The sequence below is a fragment of the Anguilla anguilla genome, chromosome 16 (assembly GCF_013347855.1).
Source record: "Anguilla anguilla isolate fAngAng1 chromosome 16, fAngAng1.pri, whole genome shotgun sequence".
Classification (NCBI taxonomy): domain Eukaryota; kingdom Metazoa; phylum Chordata; class Actinopteri; order Anguilliformes; family Anguillidae; genus Anguilla; species Anguilla anguilla.
In genome coordinates this window covers 9,223,537-9,240,459 of record NC_049216.1, presented here as the reverse complement: position 1 = coordinate 9,240,459, position 16,923 = coordinate 9,223,537, and the positions used below count along the sequence as shown (strand labels likewise).

At 42.4% G+C, this 16,923-nt stretch overlaps 2 protein-coding genes across 3 annotated transcripts in view; both read left to right on the top strand.

The window, feature by feature from the left end:
• The first annotated feature begins 1 nt into the window (after position 1).
• LOC118214727 (heat shock factor-binding protein 1) lies at positions 2–8,113 on the top strand. Of its 2 annotated transcripts, XM_035394902.1 has the most exons (5): positions 2–69; positions 320–407; positions 6,459–6,525; positions 6,966–7,105; positions 7,328–8,113. In XM_035394902.1, exons 1-4 carry the CDS (start codon positions 17–19, stop codon positions 7,082–7,084), a joined length of 327 nt encoding a protein of 108 aa, XP_035250793.1. In that variant the 5' UTR covers positions 2–16; the 3' UTR covers positions 7,085–7,105; positions 7,328–8,113. The 2 variants fall into 2 exon arrangements, with proteins under 2 accessions (XP_035250793.1, XP_035250794.1); XM_035394903.1 differs by lacking the exons at positions 2–69; positions 320–407 and adding an exon at positions 5,047–5,230.
• Positions 8,114–10,471: 2,358 nt separating this feature from the next.
• Positions 10,472–16,923, top strand: part of ppfibp2b (PPFIA binding protein 2b) — a 62,889-nt gene continuing 56,437 nt past the window's right edge. The window contains exons 1-2 of the mRNA XM_035395946.1: positions 10,472–10,770; positions 12,065–12,140. The gene's annotated coding sequence lies outside the window, so the exon portion shown is untranslated. The remainder of the gene's footprint in view (positions 10,771–12,064; positions 12,141–16,923) is intronic.

Genomic DNA, 16,923 nt, shown 5'->3' with positions numbered 1-16,923 from the left:
AGGCTGACAACCCCAGATGTCTCATTTCCTGTCTGTGGGAAATGTGAAACTTCACTCCTTCCTCATAGGGTAATCCCATTTTATGTGGCCTTCTGAAAACACAGGTGTGTAAAGAGCTGGAACTTTTGTAAAGTTATTAGACAGGAGCTGAGGGACAGGAGGGTGAAGTGGAATTATTTGTGCTCAGTCCGAGGACGTGTGGGCAGAACTGAAACATGGTTGTGGGCCGAGGCGGGATGGGCCAGTTGTTGTCGTCTCAAAGCCTTGGCATGCAGGTATGAACAGTGGCCTAAAATCTTTGACTTTCACTTCCCTGCAGTGACCTTGGCGAAGGGAGGGGCCCCTGCCTTACGGGCGGTCGAGAGGAGCTCAAAGGGGAGGGCCTGAGGACTTCTGACCACTCAAACGTATGTATGTGCACTTTTGCAGTTAAGTAACATGAAACAAATGTATCAGACATGGATAAACAGAAACAGTAGGTACAGTACAGCACACTGAGTGAACAAAAACAGGACTGGGTAAATTCACACTTGAAAGCTTGCAGTGCTGCTAAACAGAATTTCTGTACTAAGACACAGTCGCACTTCCTAAAATGGCACTTAAAAAAAACACACAGTACAGTTAATGAACAGTTCTGTTTGTTTTGTGGGGGTGTTGGCTGCAAGTCACATTGAACTGGACTGGACATTGTGTGAGAAATATGTAGGAAATAAGACAAAGTGGTGTCAAAAAGGCACCTTCTCAATTTGTTGATGTACCTGGGAATTTTCTAAGAGTGATTATGTAAATGAACACAGCTGGGAAATATGCCAGCCTTTTTCTGTATGAAATGAATTAGAATAATTTTTTTTCTTGGTTTGTTTTTTTTGATAGCCTACATTTTATGTATAAAATATGGCTACGTGTGATGGTTACCTTTATTAATTTTCATTCATATTCATATCCTGGTATTTGTTTATTTGGAGTCTGTCTCAAATGTTTAGTCCCTTCTACAGCTTTTGTTACAGTAGGCTACTTCTCTCCTCAAAAAGGAAGCCCTGTCACTAGCCCAATTACACACTGGGCAACGTCGTAAGGGCAACATTTTTATGGGCAACATTACGGTAAAAAGGCAACAGAGCGACAAAGGGCAACCAATTTTGGCAACAGACTGTAGGCAATGACCGCTATACATTAATTGCCTATAACATGTTCATGCGACGTTATTCAATTATGTTGCCTGTCGAACATAGGTCAAAACTTTGTCATCAGCCTTCTACTGTAATGACTAGGTTATGGCAACACCCCTTTTAGTCTCTAGATAATTGAAGTAACTTTATTATATTTGTCTGTAATATTTATTTTACTTTAAAAATAGCATTATTTGAAAATATAAATAGGGTTAAAACACTGAAAACATGAAAACACAGAAATAGAAAACTATGAGACTGAACAGCCAATGGAATGCCATACAGGGAATGGGTAGATCTTGTAGAATGGATGGAAGTCAACAAGTCAACAGCAATTTAGCAGCAACAGAGCAGAGCAAAGAGATTGGTCAGCTCACTACCAATCAGACAGCAGCAGGAAACAGCTGGATTTTCAGGGGCAAACAAAGCTGCCGGCAGCCAGAGCCTGATGAGCCAGCTTTTCCAGCTTGACGAGCCAGCTTGTCATGTATGTCAAAAAGTGGAATGCGTAGGTGCTGTTGTAAGCTCAGCGAAATAGACCTGTTTGGGTTCTGCCAGCTGTTCAACCAGTAACCCTGTATCTTTTGGCTCCACAAAGGCTGGTAGGGAGCAACATGATGAACTTATGTTATGAATGCATGGTCAGACTTTCCCTTTTATACATGCTTCACACTGCAAATGAATCCAAGTAGTATGCATAGTCCTGAGTTCAGAGATTGAGGGGTCACTGCAGAACCTACTATTAGCATATTCTCCCTTAGATTTTTACACTGGTGAAGCATTAGCAGCAACACATATGTATCAAATTTCTAAATGCTTGGACCTCAGTAAGTCTGGCTAATGAATGCTGAAATTTGATACATATGTGTTGCTGGTGAAGCATTAGCAGCAACACATATGTATCAAATTTCTAAATGCTTGGACCTCAGTAAGTCTGGCTAATGAATGCTACAATTTGATTTGTTGATGGTGGCCTTGTTCTTTATCTGCCAGTTTGTTTATGCAGTATATAATTGGAGTGTTGACCAAGAAACAACATACAAAGTTTCAGGTGATTTATTCAGTTTAGTTTAGGAGTTATGGGAGATACAATTGTTCCAATGTGCTTTCAGCTAACGCACATAGGTGCTTAAGGACATATGTTACTGATGATATATAATTATGTCTAGTTAACTTAATTATGGGTATGTTATTGGAGTAGTTTTAAACAAAGAGTATTTAGTCTCTAGGGAATAACATGCTGGAGTGTACCCCAATAAACTAACAGCTTGTTACAGCATAAACCACATGACCAAAGTTGTGCTTAGAGGATGGTGAAATCACACACAGGGAGAGCGTCTCCTAGCCAGTCCAAGAGAACTTTGAAGAAACTTCCTGATAAAGTTATCTTTTATTGGGAACAATCATAAGCCCACACATTGGTCACACCCATAAAATATATCACACCCATAGAATGTAATCACTTCTCACCACATTGGTCATCACCCATCTTTGACCACAACTCAAGGCACCTAATCTGGCCTTGAAGTGGCTGCGTCTGTGTGTACAGTTGGTCAAAGGATAGGAGTGAAAAAATACTAGCAAGGGATAGGGCATGACTCCCCTAGCTATGTGACCAGAGGGTTAGGTCAATCTAAGGCTACCAGATTAAATTCATACATAGGGTTACAGGCCCAAAAGGTAATTGGGTTTACTGCTGAGTTTACAGTGCCAAATGTCCATGTGGTAGTTTCACACAAATCCTTAGTTTCCTTTGAATATGTGTGTGTCAAAAACACCTTGGCTGTGGATCAGGTCTTCCAACATGGAACCTGTATTTATAGTTACAGAAAATGCTAATAGAAGGATCAGCAACCCTGGTCCTGAAGAGCCACAGCATCATAATGTATCACTTAAAGCAGTTGACTGGACAGAAGCCTCACCACACCTGGTTTCTTGGGTGTGAACTGGTTGTTTGATTTTAAGGTGAAAGCAAGAAAACCAGCAGGCACCCTTGGCTCTCCAGGACCTCTCACAGACCTCCTGTTCTACTACAATAAAGATCCCACAGTTTAGCCACCAGCCAGCCAGTTAATGGTAGCAGTAAAACAACTTGGTGATTTCCTTGCTGTCTGCAAATTGGGGTCGGCAGTCTGTACTCTCAGACACTCCTGTTTACAGACATATAATTTGAATACCAGGTTGCTTGTGCAGTTAGGAGCTTAAATGGAAACAAGGCACACCTGTTACTAAAGTGTTTCAAAATTTCCATGGGGGAGGTTAGAGAATTAGGTGCTGATTAACATTAGTTCCCTGACAGCCGGAGATTACCTCAGTCTGAAGTAGAACTTTACATCGGGTAGCCCAAGGGTGAGATGTGGCCAGCTGCTGATGCTCTCTGAACCCTTTGACAGTTGAGAAGGAAAAAAAAAATATTCAGATGCAACGAACATTGAGACATTGGCATGTCTGCATCAGAACAGTGTCAGCATGCCTCCTGCAAGTGCAATCATAATAAAAAGTAAATACAATAATAACTACCATTACTATCATAAGTAATAGCTATGCGCATTTTAAAAGCACTGTTGCACTTTAAAATGCCGTGGCTCTGAATTACCATTCATGCAGTGTAACATTTGTTTTATAGTTATTGGTGTTGTCCTGTGTAGCGGCCTTTTAGATGGCACACAGCACACAGCCCAGGTGACAGCTGGTAGTTGTTCTCTTCTCTGGACTGAAGAGAAGAAACCAAATGCAGATGATGGGAACACAGCCATGAAATTATTATTATTATTATTATTATTATTATTATTATTATTATTATTGGTGTTGTTGCTGGAAGTTGTGGACCAGCTCAAAAAAGAGCACATTTTACCTACTAGGTAAAAATAAAGGATAACATTTGTTTGGAATGTAATCAGTGTAACTGATCAATCCCTGCAGCATCCATGTGTATTTCCCAACCAAACTTGACTGTTGGTTGTGAAAGTGATGGGGCCACCTCTAGCTTTAAAAAGAAGCATTGTCTTCTTATACAATAGTGTTCATACGGTCACAATGGCTTCCATTGTGTGGGTGCATGAGCATAATGTGACAGACAGAAAATCAGTGGTGCGTACAGGGGGGAGGCAGTCTTAACAAAGCAGAAGGATGTGAATTTAGGAGCAGTACTCTCAGATATTTTGTGTGGTTTTACCGGAATACTTTTCTGCCAGAAAAAAATTAATAAACTAATCAAAATACTTGTAATTCATAATGGATACTTTGCTTGAGTTCCTACTCCATTTGGAAACGAATTCAATAACTTTTTTTCTTGCGATCAAAATGTTTATTAAACCACAAGATAAACATACTTGCTAGCAAGTTAGCTAACATTTTCCGAATGTATGAACAGGGAAATTATAAAATATAATTTTGCTGTACAGCAGGTCAAAAGCTGGAGGTCTGAAAAGTGTCGAGTAGTGTCCCCCGACTGGTTAGAAAGTGTAAATCACTATTATGTAAGCCACACTGGCTCCACACAGCCAATGCCAAATCTTTCTGTACTGGGCAGTACGTTATAAAGGGCTGTGTTGCTTTCAGTATATATATATATATTTAAAAAAACTCATTTTAAATGTCAACTGAATAAAACAGACTTAATGGCACTTATTTCCGTTGTCTCTCACAACTATTAAAAATAAATATTTTGATTGCACATTCTGTATAAAGCGGGTCTACATACTGCTATTTAGTGCTGCTAGGTGTGTACATGAGTCTGCGGTGGCCTCTCAGTGCTGACAGACAGACAAAACTGTAGTATGGGACAGGTACTACAAAGAGCATACGCACTACAAATAAAACTACAACTTCCATGATTCCGCTACTTTTAATTCGCGTCCCCAGAATCTCGCGAGGTATTGTGCGTTCGAGGTCTTTTTAGCAGCTGACATCAACAAACAGCGGAGCTGTGTGTGTTGACCGGTTGTTCTTAACCATTTACTCAGGAAAATCGCAGTTTTACGGCTCACGGGCGGTAGTGCACTGCAGCGGCTATAATGGCGGAAACGGACCCAAAATCTGTACAGGATTTGACCTCAGTGGTGAGTCGGTGTATATAGTATAACTTGGTTTTATCTCTGCCCTTCGGGCCTGGGTCACTGGGGGGTTATAGATACCTCTCAGTTTAGCTTGCTAACTCTTTTTAATTGCTTGTTCAAGGTAGAGCAGGTTCATCATTTCCCTTTGATAAATAATAATTAAATGGGATTGCCTTACTAGCGAAATGACGATTCAGTCAAGATATCCCTGTCATCAACAAGCCAGGTTAATAAGTAATCAGCGCATCTTCTTCAATACTTAGTAAGAGTGGTACATTAACGTTATATCTAGCCTAGACTATATACTTCCAGCCACTTTAATAACCAGCTGGCTAACTGGTGTGCTTGCATCACAAATAGGCTATTGTACGATAGCTAAGTTTGCTGACGCGGAGACTCTATTAATGATTGAATGTTATGAATAGCGTTAACTTTGAATGGAACCAACATTTAATGAATGTGGGAATCAAATTTTCACCAACGGATCACAGCTAGTATCTAGTTGGCCTCTCTCTTAACATACTGTGCGCCTGAGTATCGTTATTGGTTATGAGAGTTCATTAACTGGCAGTAATAAAATGGCAAATTAAACTAGAACTGTGTTCTCTAGTTTTTTTAAATTAAATATTCGCTATTTTGTTAATTCCTCTCGCGTTTAGATTGCGTACATTGTCGCATACGTGAGCTTATATCTGCGATGTGTTAGATTAGTGGACAAGACCCTTGTAACCATCGTTACTGGCTCATGCGGTTGGTGAATGTGAAGACTTTCGTTTATTGTACATGGTTGCGGTTTCTATGCGACCGTACGCCCACCGAGCTTCAAACTTAGCTACCTAACGTTACAACCTTTTTAGCCAATAGAAGGATGTTGCGTTCGCACCTTTGCCAGGGCGCATGGAGTAAAGCAAACCTTCTTCCATATAGTGGCTATGTTACTTGTGTATGCTGTGAAATAATCCTGTTTGGGTATTTATGTCCATTGCACCCTGTTGTTAACCACATTAAATGAAGAGCTAGGTTAAGTTGGCAAGTCTTGGTATTATAATCTGCCAGGTATAAATGTTACCGTGGTGATGAAAATCACGCTGAGGTGGTCAAGTCACACTGGCCATGTAGAGCAGGCAGGGAGGTTACCGTGACGATGTGTGGCAGTTGAGAGGTTACCATGGTGATTTAAGAAGATGACCCATGCTGACCTTTGCACGTGCTCCCTCCTTCCTCTGCACAGGTACAGACGCTGCTGCAACAGATGCAGGATAAGTTCCAGACCATGTCAGACCAGATCATCGGGAGAAATATCCTTCTCACTGTTGGCCAAGACAGTTTCTCTGACTAGAAATGAATTCTGTGCTTTTGTGAGCTGCAGACATACAGTATGCATGCTGTGACAGGCTCAGGGTTTAGTGATCACATGCAGGTAAGAAACTAACAAAGCTGGCCAACTGAAGGTCTCTCTGGAGTACTGAGTGAACACCGCATGTATGCAGCTGGCCCAGGCCGGGGCAGTGTGCCAGCACTATGACACAACCAAAACACAGCCAGGTCGGCAGTGCACTAAACCTGCATGCAGTAGCACCATGAACTGTGTGATTCTTACGCTCACGATCATAAGTGGTTGACATTGCAGCCCCCACTGAGAGGTGTTTTGGTCGAACGGGTCTCCGAGAGGGTAGGATATGTTTACCATCGCAGGGGACCGTGGGTTAAATGGCGCCGTTTTCCTTAACGGAGACACTCGACGAGATGAGCACCCGCATCGATGACCTGGAGAAGAACATCGCCGACCTCATGACCCAGGCGGGCGTGGAGGAGAGCGAGGGAGAGAGCAAGGCTGTCGAAGGTCAAGGGGCGTAGCGCCCAGCTGCGCCCAGACGGGTAAGCCTGGCCTCCCTCAGAGTCCTTGTGTTAGGTAGGAATGATGAGGTACGCTCAGGAAGAGCTACCGCGGCCCATTGGTAGATCACGTTGAGCTGCCGCATGCCGTTGCTGTGGAAACAGCTGTCCAGTTAACCCACAGCTAAACATAGAATCACTTTTAGTTTTCAAGCTGCTGTAAAATCTACCACCAACAAAATCTCTTATCTTTTCTTTCCACAGGTTGCCAAGTAACTAAAGTAATTAAGAATTTCTAAACGAGCAGCAGACCTTTTCAAAAGTAGGGTGTGATTTGTTTTATTTTTTTATTTTGAATTGCTGTGTCTGTGTAGTGTTGTTTTTTTTTTTATATCCACTCTTGTGATAATGTATATGAAACTTTGTGTGCTGACTGTAAGTTCTTGTTTAAGTGGGTGCTTTACAGAACGTTTGCCTGGAAGAACAGCGTTTAACTCAGAGCTGAGGTCCGCAGGACTGACAGCACGACACATTCCAGCCTGTGCCATTTTGTTCAATTAAAACAATTTCCTACACAGCGGTGTTTCCTCTTCCGTTAAACACCTTTCACTCAGGGGTTCAGCGATGGGACATTATTCTGTGTTTTTATACGAAGAACATCCAATACATAAACTGTGGATTTCAAAAGGGTGGTACAGTGTTAAAAGAAAAAGCTTCAAATAAATGAAGATCCCATAAAGAAAATGTTTACGCACAAAAGCAGTCATCCTCAGGATTTTGATCTTTTGAGCCTTTAGGCTGCTTCACATGACTGCAGCAGACAAACCGCAAGCCAACTGTGCTGCGTTCAAATTCTTTAAAAAGGTTCCTTGTTTCCTTGCCTTGCTTTCTTTAATTCTTTCACAAAGTCACAAAGAAACGGTTCAAAGTCAAAATTTTGCCGTTTCATAGGAACTGAATAGTCTTCCTCCACACCTGTGTGATTTTATGGTGAAACTTCCAGTATATATGTACTGTAACTTAAAATGGTATGTCCTGACTTGACTATTTATAAAAACTGCGAGTGCTGGAACCATTTTTTAGTCAGTTTTATTATTCTTCCCCATTTTTTCATAAAATTGTCAATAACTCCCAAGAACGTGTTGCTTTTTGTACATTTTTGCAGGATGGTAGAGGGTCACAGGCCACATCCATGGCACAAATTTGGTCACAACAGCTCCCAGAAGGCTCCTATACCTGGCCTTTGACTTTGCTAACTTTCACAAAATAGCTGATCCAAAAGATTCAAGTTTATCTATGGATGAGTCTGGGAGAGAATGTTCCTGATGTGGGATGCGCGAGTGTTGACTTGCAGTGATGATAATACACCAGGGCAGTGTTAGATGCAGCTAAAACACTGACCCCTGCCACAAAGGCATTGGTCTGGGGCAGTGGTGTCCAACCCTGGTCCTGGAGAGCTACAGGGTCTGCTGGTTTTCATAGTGACTCTGCACTTCATGAATCAGTTAGAGCGGTTGATTACACAGTTAACTCCACTCACCTGGTGTCTTGGGTCTCGATTGGGTGCTGATTTTAAGGTGAAAACAAAAACCAGCAGACCCTGTAGCTCTCCAGGACCAGGGTAGGAGATCACTGGTCTGGGGTGTCCAGTCTAATCTGGAAAGGGCCAGTGTGAAAGTAGGCTTTTGTTTCAGACCAGCATTATGACGCATGAATAAACTAACTAACTAATCATGGTCTTCAGTTAAGACCTTCACTAGCAGAATCAGAAATCTTAGTTCTGGGCTGGAACAAAAACCTACACCCACACTGGCCCTTTTGGATAAGATTGGACACTCCTGATCTTGGAACTCTGGGATCAAAACACAAACCTACTTCATTCACCAACCCATTAGAGGGCACTGTTAGACAGGTGTAAACTACTTTAAATTTCCCAAATGTGAAAGGGTGTTATGGTGTTGTAAGGAGGAACCCCATAGTTGTGTTAGTGGGAAATGCATCTTTATCTAGGATTGCAGTGTATTTCTGTGAATCATGGGGGTGAGGGTCATGGCCTCTATCTTATCCATCTGAACTGTAACCCTGGTTACTAAACCCAACCAGAGTCTAGACCACAGCCCTGGTTTCCTCTCAACCCTAATCCTAACCATAACCCTGTTCAGGGGTGTTATGCATAAAAAATCCAATTAGAAGTGCATGCCAATTTCTTGACCTATTTAAATGTTGTTTTCTTCTGTCAAGTGTTTTTGCCAAGGTTTTTTTATTCTCTGCAGAACATTCTCCATGTTCTCAAGTACAGTATTTCCAGTTTAGGATATTTTATTGACATTTTTGGAATGGCAGTGGATCCATGTTGGCCACAGACTGCAGGAGAAGATAAGTGTCTATCATTAGTAAAGTAAACACTCACCACAGATTCGGTCCCACTTCACCCAGGCACTGCATGGGTATTGATAAGGTTAGGCCAGGAGTGAATTTGGTGAAGCCCACCTATAAAACGCAAACCATAATGTCGACAAGCCGTCTGCCCGTCTGCCCGTCTGCCCAACACAAAGCATATCACGCTTCCCATCTGTGCAAGACAAATACTGCATAGTGACAGTGACACGAGTACAACGTCGTAAAACCAACCCGGCCTTTCCCACAGGCAAATTCAGTGAAGACGGCCTGCTCGGTCGGTTGCAGTTGCGTAAAGGACCACCGGAGGTCCCCACTACCTTTCATCGATCAAGAGTACGAATTCATAATTTACAGAATGTAGATGTATAGATTAGCGAGTTTTATGTAAAGCCTACAAAAATCCCATAAAATGTAAATATGAACCTCGTGTTCAGCTGAATGGCAAAGTTATGTAAATGTATAAATTCTGCAATTATTTCATCATCATTCTGCTATCTCATTACATTCAATTTTACTGAATGTGGGTAAAAATAATACCGGTTCATTTCTATATTCGAATAGTTGGGTTTCTATTCCGAAGTTTACATTAATACATTTATGATATACATAGAACAGATACAAACGACCGTTTCTTTCTAGTAAAACTGAGGTATTTAAGATCTCATACACATGCGCATAATCTGAATTTTGCTTGTCATAAAATCTGGATTGTACGTACATAAATTAAATAACGAAACATAAAGTTAACTTTAGGCTATAATATACTTTAATCAATTCGTGTAAAAATATTTTATATCCAGAAATCCAGAATTTTAAATGGTATAGGCTATTACATAAAGCATGTAGAAACTGTACACAAATATTTGCATTGTCTAGACAACAAATACATTTGACTCTGATATTTATTTTAAAAGTCAACCCTGTTCCAAGAGTTTGAAACAGCTCTTAGTACAGTAGCCAATTCCAACAATGGAAACGACTTCAGTCCTAACGGCTTTGGTCCTAGACCACACAAATGCTACGCGGCTCCATTTCGGGAGGCGCAAGCATTGTACTGCTCTCCGGCCATGGCACGCCTCAGGAATCACATGACAGGTGATTGGTTGAAAGACTTAACTATTGAACTATGGCGACAGTAGCTCACAACGACCCGCAGCCTGCGCGAAGTGTCCGAGCGCTGAGGGAGGGAGGCAAACGGAGTGCGCTAACAGAACGTCTGCGACCAGCAGAGAACCACTGTCGTCTTTTTAGCAACCGAATGGGATTTGCACAAGTGGAATAAAGTGGATTTTTAAAAAGAATAAAAGGTAGGCGAGAATTTGCAGCTTGATTTAATATCATCAGATGTAGCATGACATGTTTTGTAGACGTTTTATTTCGTAATGACCGCTATATTATTAACTTTATTTTACTTTGTTTTGATCTTTGGCTGATTGAAGGTCTGTGCATTTTATCTTACGAATCCTAAAGTAAAACTGCACTCCACGACTTTGAAAACTTGTAGATCCACAGGCTATGCACACATAACGTACTTGCTATGTTGTTATGTTATCTTTGGTTTTAAAAAAATGCAATTATAATGTCTATTCGTATTGAAGTAGGCTACATTATGGGACGCTTTCGGTATAGGAAGAAGAATTATTTCTTTGGCCGTTGCGTAAAACAGTCAATTCCGCGTGATTTGCATGGCGAACAGGTGGTTGCTTACAGGAGAGTTGATACGATTGCACCTGACTGAATACACTGGTACCTCACGAAGAATTTGGCTGCACCTTTATTCTTATTCACACAGCTAAAGAGCCATTGCCGTAGCTCTCAGTGGAGGCTAGAATTCAGTCAGTGATTTTAATTTATTGAAATATGTTTTGAGGTGTCTTCCATATTAACAGATATAATAAAACAAACCGTACATCAGTCGCGTTTTTTTAATTAAGGAAGTTCTCATTTTAAGTATGGAACAAAATGCGATTAGGAAGTAGGTCTGATTCGTATTTAATGAAGCCAATTAAAAATAATCCATAAATACACGACAGAATAGGCTTGTTTATCATACTTCCAGGTTGAGATGGAGAGGGTTTTATCAGGGAGTTGGGCTAGCCAGTTGATGAGAATGATAGAGGATGCCCGCCTCTGTGTTGTGCGTTAAATTGCAGACTGTCATTACCAGCCCACGAGACTAACGGCAGGGGCCAGTGGATCTAGCCGCAAATGACACGCTAATTTCAGAATATCAGGGCTCCCATCGTACACGGCTGCGGCCGGTACCTCAAACAGAACGGAAGTGATTAAAAACGACGGCACGCTGGAGGTTGTGTGTGATCTGCCTGATGTCCCATGTAACGATTTACCTAATTGATGTTTTGGTCAGGTATGATTGACTGTAACTAGTAAATTAGATGCAATGGTGTCCTTCTGCCTTGTACACATAATTTACATAATTTAGAAATACATGCATACATAAACATACAGCGAGAGAGAGAGAGTGAAAGAGTGAGAACACCACTGAGATCTCTTCATTTATATATATAGCATGTATAACAAATATAATGGTATGGTAGCATACATCTAAACAAGGTGTACTCTTTAAAAAATGTTTTGCAGTCGTTTCAGGTCATCTCTCCAAACCTTGGACTCCTACACCAATGAAAAGGGGGTTTGCATCATCCCAAGGCATGTGGTAAGTCAATGATTCAATAACTAAATTATAGATCCCAGCCTTCTATTAATATGATCAAAGTATGAGGGCAGACAAGTGAAACCCTCGAAGAAACGTATGTTAGTATCATTCTGTCAACTCAGAAGGTTTCCTTCCAAAAGCTACACAGACTTAGCTGAGTCGTCTGGCTAATAAAATGTGTCAGAATGAGGAGGAAGTTTGTGTGGGAGCGAGTTTAAAGTGTCGTGCTAATTAAAATTAAATGCATATGCTCCAAAAAATGTTTGTGCTTGTGGAAAATATCCAGGCAGTGTTTTTTCTCATTAGCTGTCTGTTATTGGAACTGAGACCAAGAAATGCTTTGAATGTTTGATATTTGGCTGCTTTTTCACTTTCTTACTGCTGCATTGGGCGTTCACGAAAAAAATAAGCCTTTGGCACTCTGCTGTAGTTTGGAAGCGCCCATTAAACCAGGGGTGTCAAACTCAAGTCTCGGAGGGCTGCAGGGTCTGCGGATTTTTGTGGTTTCCCTTCAGCGAGCAGCTAAGTTAGGCTGGGAAACGAGGTTTGCGGGATCTCGAGTCAATCGGTTACTTAAAGGAGTCAACACACCGAAAAATTAGCAGGCCCTAGAGGGCTGGAGTCTGACACCTCTGGATTTAACTGATGTTTGCGCGTTCAACTACAAAAGTGAAACAAATTTCGCTTGTTCCTCGACCGCGTCGGGTAAGTGGCGTGGTGCTGAATATCATGTGCTCGGCCAAAAGGATAAAGCCCATTATTTGTCCTCAGCCCAGCCTTCCAGTGTCCTCCGGTCTCATGGCAAACAGTATACAATTGTGCGTCTTCAAGATGACATAATATCCCAGGATCCCGGCCAGATTTATAAACAGATATGGCGATTGTTAGATGACCCGCCTCCAGAAGCTGCTGTTTTATATTTCAGCTGTCTTTCTCGGGCTTGCTGTTCTGCAGAGGCTAACGTCGAGATTGTACCGTCTGAACCTATACAGCTCTGAAGCCAGACAGCCTCTCATTGTCACTGTGGGGCCGAACCCTTCGTGGTTCCCAACCAGCTGGTTTTTTTCCCCCCACACTGCTTTGAACCCCCTTTCCTGGCAACCGCCTCTGTCGTTGACTGTTACTGTCCGAGCAGAGATCGTTACCTTAACCCGTGGCATTTCAGTTACAGGCATAACAAAGGCAGTGAAGTCAGTGAAAATCAGTGAGGGTCTGGTCAGGTCACTCTGAAGGGAAACTGGGTGTCTGTGCAAAGTGCTGTTCATCTCATCTCCTAAAACATAAAAACATCCCTTTGTGAAGAGCAATCTCCTGAAGCCCTCAACTAGGAAAAGTTCTCATGGAAGCATAAAAATAAAATAGATAAATAATAATAGAAAATAAAAGTAAAAGCTGGTCAGAATTTGTGCGGGCCTTGTGCGCAAGTAGATTAAACTAAGAAATTAATTTGTTTCATGCACACTACCTTGGTTTTTTCCTTGTTTTTTTTTACTAGGGGATGATTTGCTGGACAATGAGCGCACACACAAACATGCATGCGTGCATAAACATGCACATGCACACGCACACATACATGTGAATGCATGCACACACATGCACGTTCGCACACACACGCACTCATGCACGTGCAATAATGGACATACCGATATTCGCTATGCATTTTTAAAAAATATTTAAAATATATATTACTACTTCTCAGCCTGCGTTCCCGTGATTATATAGATCTGGGGGATAGATGACTCCAATGTAGGGGATAGATGATACCATTATGGGGATAGATGATGCCGTAATGGGGGATAGATTGCACCATTATGGAGCATTGATGATGCCACTCTGCTGCATATATTGCGCTGCCTGATGTCCCATGTTAATTTACTGCCACAGTTAGGCACTAACTCCTGGAGGAGGTTTAAAAAAAAAAAAAATCAAACCCAGAGTTCATGTGTGAGGTGACTCAGCCCCGGCTGACACGGTGCACATAAGAAGGAACTGGGGCGCACGGCATTGATGTGGGGAGGAGGCGCGGGGGCGCGGGGGAGGAGGAGTACGAATCGACGGGCGCGGGCTCTCCCCTCCGCTCGGCTGCCTGGAGATGTCTTCTGACATTTGCTCCGGCGCATGAGACGCGCTTCGCCGCGCTCTCTTCCCCCGCCTGATATTTGGCGTGCGCCCGCAGGGCGAGCGCCTCCCCCCGCACCCCCCCCCAACCCCCGCCCCCATGTGTCACGGCTGCCAGTTCACATCGGGGCAGGTGAGCGGGCGGGACACTGGCACCCGTGCCCAAACAGCTGGCCTCACCTGGGGTGGGGGGGGGGGGGCAGGAGGCGGGGAACCTCATTATCATTAGTGTTGTTATCAAAGGAGATTAGCTTCACATTGCTGACAATTTTACATCTTACAAAGTATAGTTTTTATGCTGTTCATAACCCTTTTTTGATGGGGATTTTTACTGGAATGCATAATGTAAAGTTTCAAGCTCCTGGGCACAACAACGTCCCTCTTTTAATGCATGCTGCCAGTGTCCTGGCCTCTGGAACGTACAGCATGTGCCTCCCACAAGGAGTGACTTGAGCAGAACAACATTATATTACAAGCCTTGTGCCAGCAGCAATGTCCAGAGTTTACAATGCAATATACACTGGGTGTGTTACTTGCGAATGAGTCTGGGGCAAGATTTAGATTTTAGTGTTTCTTAATCAAAAACATAACCAGGCCTGGGGGGTTCTGATGACGAGCCGCAGCCCAGAGAAGGCTGAGACGGAAGTGAGTTGTCTGCCGCAGGTTTGTCTCTAATGACACAGTGAGACAGGAGCTCCTCCGCTGTCACCGACGCAGATCTCCTGCCAGGTCCGTAACAATGGGGCGGGGCCATTCGTGACATCATCGTCCGAGCCGCGTGAGCGATGTCGCGAAATCCGATCGAGCTCCTTTCCCAGCGCGGGTGCTTACGGTCCCATGTTCCTTTTCCTCTTTTGGCTCTTACTGGTTTTCTACGAGTTCAGACATAAGAACCCCTCTTGTAAAATTCAAACCACATACACAAGACACAACAGGGTAGGGCCTCACTTAACAACATGAAGTGCTTAAAGCCCAATGGCTGTGAAATCAGATGCCCATGTCTAAGAATTAACAGTCTTAAGCCATTGCTTTTATCTGTCATTGATTGAAGATATGGGGCGACATGGCTCAGGAGGTAAGAGTGATTGTCTGGCAGTCGGAGGGTTGCCGGTTCAAACCCCGGCCTGGGCATGTCGAAGTGTCCTTGAGCAAGACACCTAACTGCTCTGGTGAATGAGAGGCATCAATTGTAAAGCGCTTTGGATAAAAGCGCTATATAAATGCAGTCCATTTACCATTTACCAAGATGGAAGGCTATAACAGGTGTACTGTACCCCTGTAAAGCTTAGACTCTTTGCACTTTGATGCAAAAGAAAACCCATCTTGACCGATAAAACCAATAGAGATAGCAAAAGAAATGGCATGTCAGTCCCCTTCCTGAAATTGACACCCCAGGTTAACGATTATGGTATTTTATAATCCAATAACTCTCTGCAACAAGTCAAACAACTGCTAATACTGCAGTGATGGTATTGACATTGATTGCTTATCCCCCCAGAGGGGGATTTGGTCAGTCCACTCTTTGTCCATAGGCTTGGTAAGGTCATCTTTTCATTATGCATTCTTTCCATTCAGCTGAAAGTGTTTTCAGGAGCACTTGAAAACGAGTATTTCTATGTATGTAAATAGAATATCAAACATGAAAAATGTCAAACAGTGAAAAAAATGATCTAAATGAGACATTCCTGTGCCAAGCAAATTGCACTACATGGCCAAGTGTATGTGAACACCTGACATCCACCATCTCATCCAAAATTATGGGTATTAATATGGAGTGCTGCACCCTTTGCTGCTATGAAACCTCCACTGTTCTGGGAAGGCGTTACACTCGATGTTGGAGCATTGCTGCAGGGATTTGCTTCCATTCAGCCAGATGAGCATTAGTGAGGTCGGGCACTGATTGGCCGATTAGACCTGCCTCGCAATGTGCTTTCCTATTGATCCAAATCCAATCCAAAAAATCCAGTCGATCCAGAGGTGTTGGATGGGTCTCTGTGCAGGAGGTCAAGTTCTTCCACTCTGTTCTCGACAAAACCATTTCTATATGGACCTTGAAAGAAAACTACTATCTGGAAAAAATCAACCCTCTCTATGATCTTCCCATCATGGCTCTTGCTGAAAGTTTAGTTTCTTATAGTTGGTGTACTCGTTGTGCTGTTGCGTGTACCTGAGGGGTTTCTTACAGTACAAATGTGCTCTTTATTTCAAGCTTTGAACCATGTATGTACTGTATATAGCTTTGGAGATAATAGGGTTTATTTAAGATGTGGGGATTTTTACTTATATCTCTGGGTTTTAAGTGGGTTTAACGGGTTAACCTTTATGTTGTCCAGAGGGTCAACAAAACTCTTTTCTGAGCTTAACAGCAGTAAAAACACCCTAAATTAAAAATTTTCAGCATGAAATTTGATTACAATTCCTGGAGAGAACTTACCATGAGAAAAAGTTAGATATTGCCCTGTATATAAATTAAACCTTTAAACATGTTTTATAGAAAGCGATACACCATCAGGGTACAAAGGCTGTCTTATGTGTCTTTTTTAACCCGAGAGTTGTGAAATCAGAAGTCATAATCAAAGTTGAGTACCACATATCTATTACAGCAAAAAGACACCAAGGCAGACCTTGATGTTCTTTGCCTCCCACGGGACCTCCTCCATGCTGT

What these genes read in the sequence shown, in the direction of transcription:
- LOC118214727 (XM_035394902.1), top strand. Translation starts at nt 17, where the DNA reads ATGTCTCATTTCCTGTCTGTGGGAAATGTGAAACTTCACTCCTTCCTC. An exon ending in CTTCACTCCTTCCTCATAGG is followed by an intron (nt 70 to 319) that starts GTAATCCCATTT and finishes ACTTCCCTGCAG; the next exon opens with TGACCTTGGCGAAGGGAGGG. An exon ending in GGACTTCTGACCACTCAAAC is followed by an intron (nt 408 to 6,458) that starts GTATGTATGTGC and finishes TCCTCTGCACAG; the next exon opens with GTACAGACGCTGCTGCAACA.